The sequence below is a fragment of the Alosa alosa genome, chromosome 12 (genome assembly GCF_017589495.1).
Source record: "Alosa alosa isolate M-15738 ecotype Scorff River chromosome 12, AALO_Geno_1.1, whole genome shotgun sequence".
NCBI classification, from domain to species: Eukaryota; Metazoa; Chordata; class Actinopteri; order Clupeiformes; family Clupeidae; genus Alosa; species Alosa alosa.
In genome coordinates, this window is record NC_063200.1 from 34441297 (window position 1) to 34454919 (window position 13623).

General features: G+C 41.5%; 1 protein-coding gene across 1 annotated transcript in view; it reads left to right on the plus strand.

Moving 5' to 3' along the window:
- Positions 1-10274: 10274 nt before the first annotated feature.
- The window catches only part of arsb (arylsulfatase B), a 139443-nt gene continuing 136094 nt past the window's right edge, over positions 10275-13623 (plus strand). Inside the window, exon 1 of the mRNA XM_048258943.1 lies at positions 10275-10731. Coding sequence (XP_048114900.1) covers positions 10483-10731 — 249 coding nt within the window. The 5' untranslated portion in view covers positions 10275-10482. The remainder of the gene's footprint in view (positions 10732-13623) is intronic.

The following is a 13623-nucleotide window of genomic DNA, read 5'->3' on the forward strand; positions in this document are numbered from 1 at the left end:
TTCTGAAAATCTGCAATTTCAACAAATACATACTATATTTTCAGAGGGGCCAAAAAGGCCATTTTCCACCATAGAATTTCACAAGTGGGGTGTCATTGGAAAGAGGGGAGAGTGTAGTTATGGAATGTGGTGAAATATCCCTTGCAAAATCCTTCTTAAGATGATTGTGGCTTTTCTAGTGCTGAAATTCTGCAATTTCAACAAATACATACTATATTTTCAGAGGGGCCAAAAAGGCCATTTTCCACCATAGAATTTCACAAGTGGGGTGTCATTGGAAAGAGGAGAGAGTGTAGTTTCAGAATTTGGTGAAAAAAACCCTTGCAAAATCCTTCATGGGATATCTGTCGCTGTTCTAGTGCTGAAAATCTGCAATTTCCCAAACACATACTATATTTTCAGAGGGGCCAAAAGGCCATTTTCCACCATAGAATTTCACAAGTGGGGTGTCATTGAAAGAGGGAGAGAGTGTAGTTTCAGAATGTGGTGAAAGACCCCTTGCAAAATCCTTCATGGGATATCTGTCGCTGTTCTAGTTCTGAAAATCTGCAATTTCAACAAATACATACTATATTTTCAAAGGGCCAAAAAGGCCATTTTCCACCATAGAATTCCACAAGTGGGTGTCATTGGAAAGAGGGGAGAGTGTAGTTATGGAATGTCGTGAAATATCCCTTGCAAAATCCTTCATGGGATATCTGTCGCTGTTCAAGTGCTGAAAATCTGCAATTTCCCAAATACATACTATATTTTCAGAGGGGCCATAAAGGCCATTTTCCACCATAGAATTTCACAAGTGGGGTGTCATTGGAAAGAGGAGAGAGTGTAGTTTCAGAATGTGGTGAAAGACCCCTTGCAAAATCCTTCATGGGATATCTGTCGCTGTTCAAGTGCTGAAATACTGCAATTTCACAAATACATACTATATTTTAAAAGGGGCTAAATATGCCATTTTCCACCATAGAATTTCACAAGTGGGGTGTCATTGGAAAGAGGAGAGAGTTTACTTGTAGAATGTGGCAAAATATCCCTTGCAAAATCCTTCTTGAGATGATTGTGGCTGTTTTAGTGCTTAAATTCTGCAATTTCACAAATACATACTATATTTTCAAAGGGCTAAAAACGCCATTTTCCACCATAGAATTTCACAAGTGGGGTGTCATTGAAAAGAGGAGAGAGTGTATTTATAGAATGTGTTGAAAAATCCGATGCAAAATGACATATAGGCTGTAGGGAATACATTTACTGCAGAAAAACGTCAAAATCTGCTACCAACTACATAACCCCCCACTGCAATATGTAGAAAATTATTTAATAGAAAAAATAACACAACATGTATCAAAAGATCCAGCACAGAAAATAAAGAAAAAAACTACATAATCTGCCACCCTCTATATACCCCCCCCCCCCTAAATTACCAAATTATTTAATAGAACACAAAAGGCAACATTTATCAAAACATTCGGCAATGGAGCAAAAAGATACAGGCTTTTGAACGTCTGTGAACAATGCCTGTTCATCTGCAACAGGCACATGCCTGTGTTATCGCGGATTTGCGGTCAACCCTGCCCCCTTGTGGTAGAAAATTGCAATATTTAAGGTGGAATCGAAACTTAACTCCCCCGCGATCTGAAAGTGGTGCTAACTTCAGCCTCGTAGACAAGTCCTAAATTATACGATAGCGAACGTCAAAAAGTCTAATTGCTCCTTTTTGAAACGGACTGTCAGAAAAGACTACATGCACCCAGCTGTAATTTGATCCGACCTGAACTAAATCGCGTCCTGAGCTAGCTATTAACGTGCCTTTTAGGCTCTCAAAAGTGTAGCTTATAGCATATGGACACAATTTGCATGCTTAAATAGCCTAAGAACTATTTTAAAACTGTTTTGTTAAACTATTCAACCGTAACACTTGCCATCACGCATGCACCTCTCCCTCTCCCTCTCTCGTGCACTCACACACATGATGGCAAAGCATCCTCTTTGTGACAGGTCCCTTAACAAGCACATAGCCCATTGTGTAGGCCTATGAAAATAATTACTATCACTCAGCTCTTGGATTAACATGATAGGCCTACACAGGATATACACTTGCAAGTGATGCAAGTTGATAGACAATTGTGTATCAAAAGAAGAAAGAAAAGTTTGCGTAATTAAATGCTTTTGAATGAACTTTTGGAACATATCGTCTTTACTATCTACCCCCCTTGACATCGGTTTTACATATCGGTTATCGGCCTCCTGTTTTGGTAATAATTGATATCGGTATCGGCCCTGAAAAAAACATATCGGTCGATCCCTAGACTGTAGCAGCCCAAGGTGGGGTTCACCCGTTATTACGACAACCCTCTATTACGACATAGGCCTACCGTTATTACGACATGCCTCTATTTAGACAATTTATCTCTGCAGTTTCTGTATCCTATCAAATTCCAACATCCTAGATGCATGGATGAGCTGTAGTCATGTCATCTGCACCTGCAGCTACATCAACAATCCACCCGCCATCCACTCCCAACATTGTTTTTCCCAATAATTGATATCGGCACATTTCAGTCAAAACCTTAGGTGATTTTGAACTGGCCATGTGAATAAATGTTACACATTATGTAAAACACAGGTAGCTCTCCTCACTTTATTCTCTAAGCTCTCAGGGGAAAACGGTCGGAAACTTCATGCATCAAACAAACTCTGTGCAGGCCAGTAGTCCTATTAATTAATGACCGTCAATCAATGGCCAATTGCGCAAAGACGGGCGGAATTCTTACGCTCCAGTAGCCTAAACCACTTCAGTGAACGTTCAAATAACCCCCAGAGTCCAGTGTCCATCAGGGTGTCCAAACTGGGTGTGCGATATATTCAAGCTGCTTATAGGCTATTGCATTTTAGAGGACAATGATAAAGCCATGTGCAACGCATTTTGGCTTGCCAGCAGGTTGGATAAACTCAATTTACTACACAATAATGTAGGCTAGGCCTATATCTTTTACATGTCATGCGTGCAGTTGTTGAATTGCACATAACATGTCTGCATATTTATTTAGTCTTCTTTCTCTTGACTTTAGGCTAGCCGCTCATGCATTATCATGGCCCTATAATGGGACAAAGACAGGCGGGATATTCAACGCTCCTTTTACAGTAAACCACTTCACAACGAACGTTCAAATAACCCCCAGAGTTCAGTGTCCATTAGTCCCAACATTTAGAAACATAATCGAAAAGTCCAAGCGTGAATTGGGTGTGTTTTGATTTTGAGAGAGACTGGAGAAGCCGTATGTCTCACAGCAACTGCGATAACCTTGTTTCTTGAAGGCTATCCTTACCTCCAAACAGGGACGTGCACAGGAATTTTGAGGGGCAGTTGCTCTGACCTGAAAAAAGGGCACCCACCCCCCCAAAAAAAAAAAAAAAAAAAACTCATGGGCTATATGCAGGACTGAGAATAACGGCGTCTTTTTTAAAATATATACACAAAGAAGTAAAACACTGAAATACAGCACTCAATCACCTTAACTTATCATTATTATTTTCATGCCCACTAGTGGTATTTATGTTCTGCTCAGGCAAGATCTTTGAAATTACCTTTAAAATAGCCTATGTTTTTTAGATTACAATTATTTAGCATGCAGCTCTTTAATCCTGTACTTTCTAGCATGGTCCTCTCATCTCATCTCGTGATCATCACTTAGGCCTTACTGTCCACTGTGCCTCCTCCTGGTCCACATTTTTCTCACATACTGTACAGTAGTCTGGAGGCTTATGACTGCTCCTCATCTTAAATGTAATGTAATTATGAAACATTGCCATTAGGCTAGGCTAAAATATGAGTCTGATTAATTAATCAATTCGTCTACACAGTGTCATGTCATCTTTATCACAGTGCAAAATCTCTTTCTCACCTGCTGGTTGGCTTTTTTGCTGCAGCCACAGAGTTTGCCCTTCCCCTACTGACTTTCACTTTCGGTGCCCGAATGTAATTGAATGAGGCTTTGCGATTTTTTTTTTTTATCTAGGCCTACGCGAAATTCTGCATCCATTGTACGATTTATTTATTTATTTTCCCTATTTGAAGGGCAACATGAGTCAAGAAGGGCATGTGGGCAGTTGCCCGGGGACCTGAGCACACATCTAATGAGGGTCGGTGATAGCCTAGAAATCTAGACGCACCCTATAGGTCGGCGACTATCCACCCAATACTATTTGCAATACCCTCGATATACATCTTGTTGGAAAGCTTAGTTTATGGCCGTTCGTGTGAGTACAATAACTTAATTTTGTAAATTTTACCAAAACGACTGGTTTTGCCTTGCAGGGTCACATTTCATTCGTTGTCTTTTTTTTCATCGTTTTTTTTATTCAAAACAATTCGTAGGTATCCATACTCAAGTCTAATTACCACCACACAAATAATCATCACCTAGGTTAAATCCTCTCTCTTTCTCTCCAAAATCTCTTCCGTTGAGATGCACGCACTATAGGCTATAATTTAGGCTACTCGACATTTCAAATGTGACTCGCTGTAGTGGGACGCTTGAAAATTAATGTTAATGCCGCCACTTCGACAATTAGATGCCAATGTCTAAGTAGCGGCATTTCGGAATAGCAGCATGTAACCGCAGCCCAAGGTAACCAGTTGTTGTAGATGAAGGGCAACCACTTGTTTCAGATAGCCTGGACAACATGTTACCTGGGTGTTGCCTACGTTATAATTGATGGTAGCCTACAATAGTTTGCGTAACATATTAGTTGGCTCAAAGAGTAGGGAATCAGGCTGGAGAGAGTCACGCGTGTGTTGCTTTTGCGGGATGGAATCCAGTTTAATGTTAGTTTTCAAAACATATATTTTTTTTACATGTCTTTTGTCCGAAAGTGGCTGTAATGTAGCGGCTCATGCCATATGGCGACTTCAAACCGCCTAAAACAACTTGTTTGTGAATGTCTGACAACTGCTGCAGCGCATGCACGCGCATAGAAAACCAGTAGGTGGAGAAACCAGAAGGGACACAACACCGGAACGATTTTAAGGCCATTTCGCATAGGCTACCCAATGGTGCTATTTCACACGCATTATAGCGACCCCCACTCACCGGGGTTAGGTGAAAGGTGTTAATAGACGAATGGCGTAGCCTACAGTGGACAAGGCTGTCAAAATTGCTCAAAAATGACGTTTGAATATCCCCTCTAAAATAAACACATGTATTCGAATATATTGGAATATCTAGGCTATATTATTTGCGCATTACGTCAGTGACGCGCATCATGTCATCTGTTTTTAACTTTTTGTATGGTTATCCCAAGCAGCTTTCAGCCATAAGGCTACTTTGAGAACATTTCCTAATTTACCCGACACTGATATTCAAAATGTTGAAACTATTTCGGCATAGCCTATAAGCAGTTTAATTAAATGTAATGTTAGTTGTAAACAAACGGGCTACTTGGTGAGGCTTGGCCTCACAGATGCGCTCGTGCTTTAAAGGGACACCAGGCAACGTTTTCGTGTTAATTAATCATCTTCGTAAGTCGGTATATGGTTAAATGACTCATTACGGGGCGAATGAAGGCTCTCGCCCGCCCCTACTGCCTGTAGGAAGAATATCCCACTTGCAAGTTCGGTGTATCCTAGCCGCCGACCGAAGCAGGATCAGTTTACAGCACAGAGGCAGGCTAACGAAACGCTAGAGATTGTTGCAAACGTATGTATAATGGCAGAGCCGGCGAAGAAGCAGCGAAAACCCTTGACAGAAGACGCAAAGAAAAGGAAAAGAGCTTCAGACCGAGCAAGGGGGAGTTTCGTAGAGAAAAAGCATCAGGCTTGCCTGGTGTCCCTTTAAATGGCAATAAAAATATTAACTAACCGCCCAATTCACGTTGGCTGGGGGGCAGGGGGGGCCATCAGACATTTGTTCCCAAGGGTCTGTGAATTGTTAATCTGGCCATGCCCCCAACGAACGCAACTTTCCACCTCCTGAGACAGCTTAAAAGAAGTCGAGAGGACTCCTAACTCACCAAGACCTACTTACTGTAGGCTGCGCAAACCACAGGCCTTTTTTTTTTGGGCAAGCCTGCATTCGAGGCAGGCCTTCTGTTGAAAAATTTTATATAAATCCTGCGCTAACAGTAATCCTCCTACCCCCGCTACCACAGCTGTGGATAGTGTGGCATGCTCACGCTTTATTTTTTTTGTGATTAACATTTTTATTAGAAAAGAATGAGACGTTACATTTACAGTCGCATTTAACTTGAACATACACACCACAAACTACAGTACGACACTCAATACATAGCTCTGACAGACAAAAGTGATATAGTGAAGGAGATTAAAGATAGCAGTCACATTGTCAACATTAGCTAAGAAGTATAAAGCCCCATAAAAAATAAATCAGTTAAAAAAGTCAATAAATAAATAATAAGAATAATAACAATAATAATAATAAAAATAATAACAATAGTAATAATAGTAATGATAATAAATCCTACACTCAGGTCAGAATATTCTGTTTCACAAGGAGATCTTGTATGGACCGTGTAATCCACGACCATGCCTGGATAGTTATTAGTTTGGCCTTGTTGAGGCGTGCAGTAGTACACTCAAGAGAGGTAATATACTGGCAGGCAGTTAGCCAATATTGTGTTAAATGTAGATTAGGGTGGAACCAAAGCCTTAATATGGTCTTTTTTGCAGCCGTAAGCCCTGCCAAGAGTAGTCTATGTTGGTTGAAAGTGATGGATAGCTGGGAATCATCATTAAGAAGGCAGAGGGAGGGGCTAGGTTGTATATCAACATTCAGTAACAATGACATTATAGAAAGTACATCAGTCCAGAAGCGTCTGATTGGGGTGCACTCCCAAAACATGTGCATTGTTGTGCCAAGTGCCTGATCTGGGCAGTGAGTGCAAATAGGGTTTGGGACTAATTTCATTTGGAAGCATTTCAATGGAGTAGCATATGCCCGATGTATCAGCTTGAAGTGTATGAGTTGATGCGCAAGATTTTTTGAGGCGTTACTCAAGTTTTCCCATATATTTTCCCATAAAAGAGCTGGGCCAAGTGTTTTCAGTTCCATTTCCCATGGAAAATGTCCTGATTGGTGAAGGATTATAGCATTGTAAATGACTGTTACAGTCCCTCTGGAGTTTTGCATGGGTCTGACCCACTTTTCCATTGGGTGCTCTGATGATCCCAGGGCACTCCGTAAGCCTTCATAGCAGATCTTAGCCTAAGGTAAAGGAAGTATGACGTACCTGCCAGATCAAAGTCGTTTTTATGTCTAAAAATTGGCGCAGTGCAGTATTGTCAAATAAATCGCCGAAAACAGTGACTCCTTTACGAGCCCAACATGGAAATACAAATGGCTTCCCTCCTGACTGAAAGTTATAATTGTTCCATAATGGAGAACTTTTGTAAAATTTACTTGTTACGCCCAGCATTTTTTCGGTTTTCCTCCAGACATTAAGGGAGTTAACTATGATAGTCCCATAATGTCGCTGGATACGTTGAACACGTGCCGCCTCTATTGCCCGCCATGGGACTTGTGAATCCTGGTGTCTCCACACCTGTAATGACCTAATTTGGAAGGCATAGTAATAGAAATGTAGATTAGGGAGCGCCAAGCTTGCTTCTTTGTATAAGTATAGTTGATCCCGTGAGGGAAATTTGGTCTCTGTATTTAACCCAATCGGTGAAGTAGTGAAACACAAACAGCACACAGTGAACACACAGTGAGGTGAAGCACACACTAATCCCGGCGCAGTGAGCTGCCTGCTTCAACGGCGGCGCTCAGGGAGCAGTGAGGGTTTAGGTGCCTTGCTCAAGGGCACTTCAGGCGCGGCCCACTGGTCGGGGCTCGAACCGGCAACCCTCCGGTTACAAGTCCAGAGTGCTAACCAATGGGCCACGGCTGCCCAACTTGTAAAGTTGTTCATTTAATTCTGGCACATTTTCCACCCCAAATAAACTGTGACATGAGAGAGTGCATTTTCAGAAATAAATTTAGGTGGAGGAGCAACTGGAATCATGAAGAACAGAAAATTTACACGGGGTAAGATATTCATTTTGATAGTTGAAATTCTGCCTTGCATTGATACTTGAAGAGAGCCCCATCTCTTTAGATCCCGCTCTACTTTCTTTTTCATTCCATAAAAGTTTTCATTAACAATTTTATGAAGACTAGGATAAATCTCTATGCCAAGGTAGGTGAAGGAGAAGCAGACAGAGATGTCGGCTGGTAGCTGAGCATTGATGCCGCTAAATTCAAAGGGAAAATGGCAGATTTAGACCAGTTTATTTTATACCCTGATATATTATGAAAATATCTGAAAAGAGTCATAACATGTGGTAAGGATTCCTGAATATTAGAGAGGAAAAGAAGGCAGTCATCGGCATACAGTGAGAGAAAATGTCTAGAGTGGTCTACAGTTATAGGGTATATTACCTTGCTGTCTCTAATGGCCTGCGCCAGAGGCTCTAAAGACAGGGCAAACAGTAAAGGTGAGCATGGACAGCCTTGCCTTCTTCCTCTGTGTAAGTTAAAGGGTGTGGATTGAAAGGAACCAGTGAGGACAGAGGCTGTGGCTCCACTGTATAGAGTTTTTAACATAGAGATATACTTTGGCCCGAAACCAAACCTCTCCAGAACCATCCATAAATACCCCCACGGTGGTCGAATGCCTTTTCTGCATCAAGAACAGCACAGTCCTCTTTAAGAGAGTCAGCCACATCAATAATGTGAAAGAGCCTTCTGATATTATCAGATGCGACCCTCTCCTTAAGAAATCCTGTTTGATCAAAGTGTATGAGTTTGCCCACTACGGTTTCCATACGAGTGACCAGCACCTTAGAATAAATTTTCATATCTCCACAAATCAGTGAGATAGGCCGGTAACTGGAGCATTCCAGTGGGTCCTTGCCTTTTTTTTAAGGAGAATAGTAATCAATGCATTCCTTTGATCTCTATGAAATGATCCCTGTTTAATTGCATAGTTTATAGAGTCTAATATTAATGGTCCTACCTGGTCCCAGAACGCTACATAAAATTCAGGGGGTAGGCCGTCCAGACCAGGTGATTTGCCTCTATTTAAGGATTTCACTGCTGAAAGTTCTTTCAATGATATAGGATTTTCCAGGTCTGCCATGTCATCACTCTCTAAAGTAGGTAATGCTAGACTGTGAAGAAATGTGGCACACTTTCAGCATCTAGTTGGCCTTCTGATGCATAGAGGTTTCAGTAAAAACTTTAAACACGTCATTAATACTATCAAGTTTTGTTACAACTTGGCCCTCTGTTGTCCGGATTGCATTGAGTAGTGCTTTAGATTCACATTGTTTAAGTCTGAGGGCTAGTAGCCTGCTTGGACGGTCACCATCATTGTAATATCTTTGCTTTGTTCTATGCAATATAAACTCTGCTTTTTCAAGAGATATACTTCGGTATTCCCCTCTAAGTGCAGTGAGTAGGTTTACGTTGGTTACTGAGGGCGCTGTTAATTGCTCTTGCTCTATTCTTGTAATTTGTCTCTCAATGTCATTAAGCCTTTTGTTACGTTCAGAATGCAATTTAGAAGAAAAGCCAATACATATACCCCTTATGAAACATTTAGCTGACTCCCACATTGTTTGAGCATTGGTGCAGCTTTCTTTGTTGTGATCAATAAATTCAGTAAGCTGTTCTTTCATATGCGCCAAAAAGGCCTTATTACTAAGGAGAGAATCATTGAACCTCCACCTGCGCACTTTAGGGTGATTAACAACTGGTGTCAATGTACACATAACTGGGGCGTGGTCAGAAAGCAAGATGGGCAGCATATTAATAAGACTAATGTTATTTAAGATGGATGGGCTGATAAAAATATAATCAATTCTTGAGGAGGAGCCATGGCGGCCAGAGTAGGAGTAGGAGTTTCTCAGAAAGTATTTTACAGTATTTAAAAAAATACAAAACACTGAAGTAGGCTATTGCGATACAAAATATGAAGGCATTTTATAATATTATTATTCATATTTTAAATACATGTAGGCCTTTCAGAAATACTGCTCATAGTTTAATGTAGGCCTATCAGATACTGCCTATGAGTTTTATCTTCTCACTATAGTCAATTCAAACAAAGGATCTCCCAAAATCTGAAAGTTTTGACAGTTTTTCTTCAAATGCATAACCGTGGTAGGCCTGGGGGTTAGCATAACTGGAGGGAAATGTCGAAAGCTAAATTGCGCTTTATGCACAACTGCCGCTGTGCAACCACTCACCAACGTCAGATGTTCACATGATTACTCATCACCTGATTGGTTGATGAATACGGATGTTACTTCAACAAAATGCGGAAAGTCTGCGTGTGAAGGAACTTCATAAATATAGCAAAGATTGCTTCTGTGTTCAGAAAACAACAGTAAGCCTACCATTAACTGAAACTCATGCGAATTGTAACGTTAGGTCGGCTACAAAGTAGACTAACTGCTCATTAGCGTTTCAGTGTGACGATACTAAAATGGGAATAGACTTCACCGTATTGGGTATTTTTACCTTGTTTTACTTGCAGATTTTAGAGGCTAAACCACCACATATAGTCTTCATTTTAGCTGACGATTTAGGGTGGAATGATGTAGGTTTTCATGGATCCGAAATTAAAACTCCGAACTTGGACAGACTGTCAAAAAGTGGAGTCCAATTGGAGAATTATTACGTTCAACCGCTGTGCACACCCTCCAGGAACCAGCTGATGACCGGGAAATACCAGGTGTGTATGCTGCGTCCTGTATTTTCAGTGAAGATGCTGACCGGCTGCATTTCAGTCGTTGCTTTTACCTTACCATTACCTTAAGCATGCCAGTTATGTATCCACCAGCTGCCTGCCTGCAGCCTACTTCCAAAACTCCAAAGCTGCTTGCTGTCAGATTTGGTTCCGAGGGAACAAGTTCAGTGTATCAACAACACTCAGTTGTATAACAGTTTATGTGATGTGTTAATCAATTAAATTCCCAACAATTTCACAACAGCTAGTTCTGGAGTAGGCCATTCAACTAGCCCCGCTTGCTTACGACGAGGCTGCGCAGTTGGCACCCGCTTCCTTATTTGGGTTTTGGGTTGCCAGGTTTTAGTCTATGACAAAACAGTTGAAATTGAAACTAAGTGATCGTGTATGTGTAGGGTGTATTTTCATATACAATCTGGCAACCTGAATGGATCAATAATTATAAAATGAAGTTTGATGGCCATGCAAATTACGGGAGTTTTCCGGGAGAAATAACAAAACGGGAGGGTGCTGGGAGATGACCTTGAAATACGGGAGAAACCCGGGAAAAACGGGAGTGTTGACAGGTATGCTCAATTGTTATAAAGTGCACTCTCTTTGCTGTCCTCACTCTAGTGCATTTGTTCAAGATGGTTTCGCTGAAAGTTTATGAAGATTTTTTGTAGAAGTTAGCCCAGCAAAATACAGCCGAGTTAAGTTTCGATTCCACCTTAAAAATTGCAATTTTCTGCCGCGAGGTGGCAGTGTTGACCGCATTTCACAGAGCCGTCAACTAATCATACTTAACTCCAAGGTTACTTTAGCCGAAGTCTTCAAGTCTTTATTTTTCATTTTAATATGCCGTATAGCCAACATGGTGCGCATAGTGTCTCATTCGGAGTCCTAGTGTAAAATCTAATTTAGCATTAAACAAGGCAATTTTGTCAACTGTAGTCTCAGTATACAGTGATAGAAAGCCTGTCAAGCAACGTGCTTAAAATGTATTATAATGACAGGGCACAAGGAAAAAATTGTCTGCCTATGTTGCAAAAGTGAACATATCCCAGCCCCCCATGTTCGAGTGTCCTGTCATTTTCAATCAAACATCAGAAATGTTGTCTTCCAGCCCCAGCAGTGGCACGACTGGCTGGGGCACCTGCACCGTACGCCGGCGACCCTGGTTCGATTCCCGCCCCGTGGTCCTTTCCGGATCCCACCCCCACTCTCTCTCCCACTCACTTCCTGTCAATCTCCACTATCCTATCTAATTAAAGGCATAAAAAGCCCAAAAAATATACTTAAAAAAAAAAAAGAGAAATGTTGTCTTCCTGGCAGGAGGCGTACTTTTAGAAAATTTCTGGGTTTCTAAATGTTCCTCATAGGCTTGTTTAATTTGCCTAATGAAAGTTAAAGTCTTTTTGAAGTCCAAATAAAAGAAAATGTTGCTGCTATTGCTATAGGCTACCTCTGTTAAATAAATAAATAAACAATAAATCGCAACTTTAGCCTAACAGACAACAGCGTAATTTCGAGGTGTTTCCAGGTATCACTGGGTTAATGAATATGCCCAAACGAGGGTAGCCTAATTAAGCTATAGGCTACTACAGGTGCTGGTCATATAATTAGAAGATCATGAAAAAGTTGATTTATTTCAGTAATTCCGTTCAAAAAGTGAAACTTGTGAAACAATAAAAACCCCAAATTCAGTATCTCATAAAATTAGAATATTGTGAAAAGGTTCAATATTGAAGACACCTGGTGCCACACTCAGCTAATTAGCTCAAAACACCTGCAAAAGCCTTTAAATGGTCTCTCAGTCTAGTTCTGTAGGCTGCACAATCATGGGGAAGACTACTGCTGACTTGACAGTTGTCCAAAAGATGACCATTGACACCTTGCACAAGGAGGGCAAGACACAAAAGGTCATTGCTAAAGAGGCTGGCTGTTCACAGAGCTCTGTGTCCAAGCACATTAATAGAGAGGCGAAGGGAAGGAAAAGATGTGGTAGAAAAAAAGTGTACAAGCAATAGGGATAACCGCACCCTGGAGAGGCTTGTGAAACAAAACCCATTCAATTATGTGGGGGAAATTCACAAAGAGTGGACTACAGCTGGAGTCAGTGCTTCAAGAACCACCACGCACAGACGTATGCAAGACATGGGTTTCAGCTGTCGCATTCCTTGTGTCAAGCCACTCTTGAACAAGAGACCGCGTCAGAAGTGTCTTGCCTGGGCTAAAGACAAAAAGGCTGGACTGCTGCTGAGTGGTCCAAAGTTATGTTCTCTGATGAAAGTAAATTTTGCATTTCCTTTGGAAATCAAGGTCCCAGAGTCTGGAGGAAGAGAGGAGAGGCACAGAATCCACATTGCTTGAAGTCCAGTGTAAAGTTTCCACAGTCAGTGATGGTTTGGGGTGCCATGTCATCTGCTGGTATTGGCCCACTGTGTTTTCTGAGGTCCACGGTCAACGCAGCCGTCTACCAGGAAGTTTTAGAGCACTTCATGCTTCCTGTTGCTGACCAACTTTATGGAGATGCAGATTTCATTTTCCAACAGGACTTGCACACAGTGCCAAAGCTACCAGTACCTGGTTTAAGGACCATGGTATCCCTGTTCTTAATTGGCCAGCAAACTCGCTTGACCTTAACCCCATTGAAAATCTATGGGGTATTGTGAAGAGGAAGATGCGATACGCCAGACCCAACAATGCAGAAGAGCTGAAGGCCACTATCAGAGCAACCTGGGCTCTCATAACACCTGAGCAGTGCCACAGACTGATCGACTCCATGCCACGCCGCATTGCTGCAGTAATTCAGGCAAAAGGAGCCCCAATTAATATTGAGTGCTGTACATGCTCATACTTTTCATTAGAGATGCACCGATATGGAATTTTAGGGCC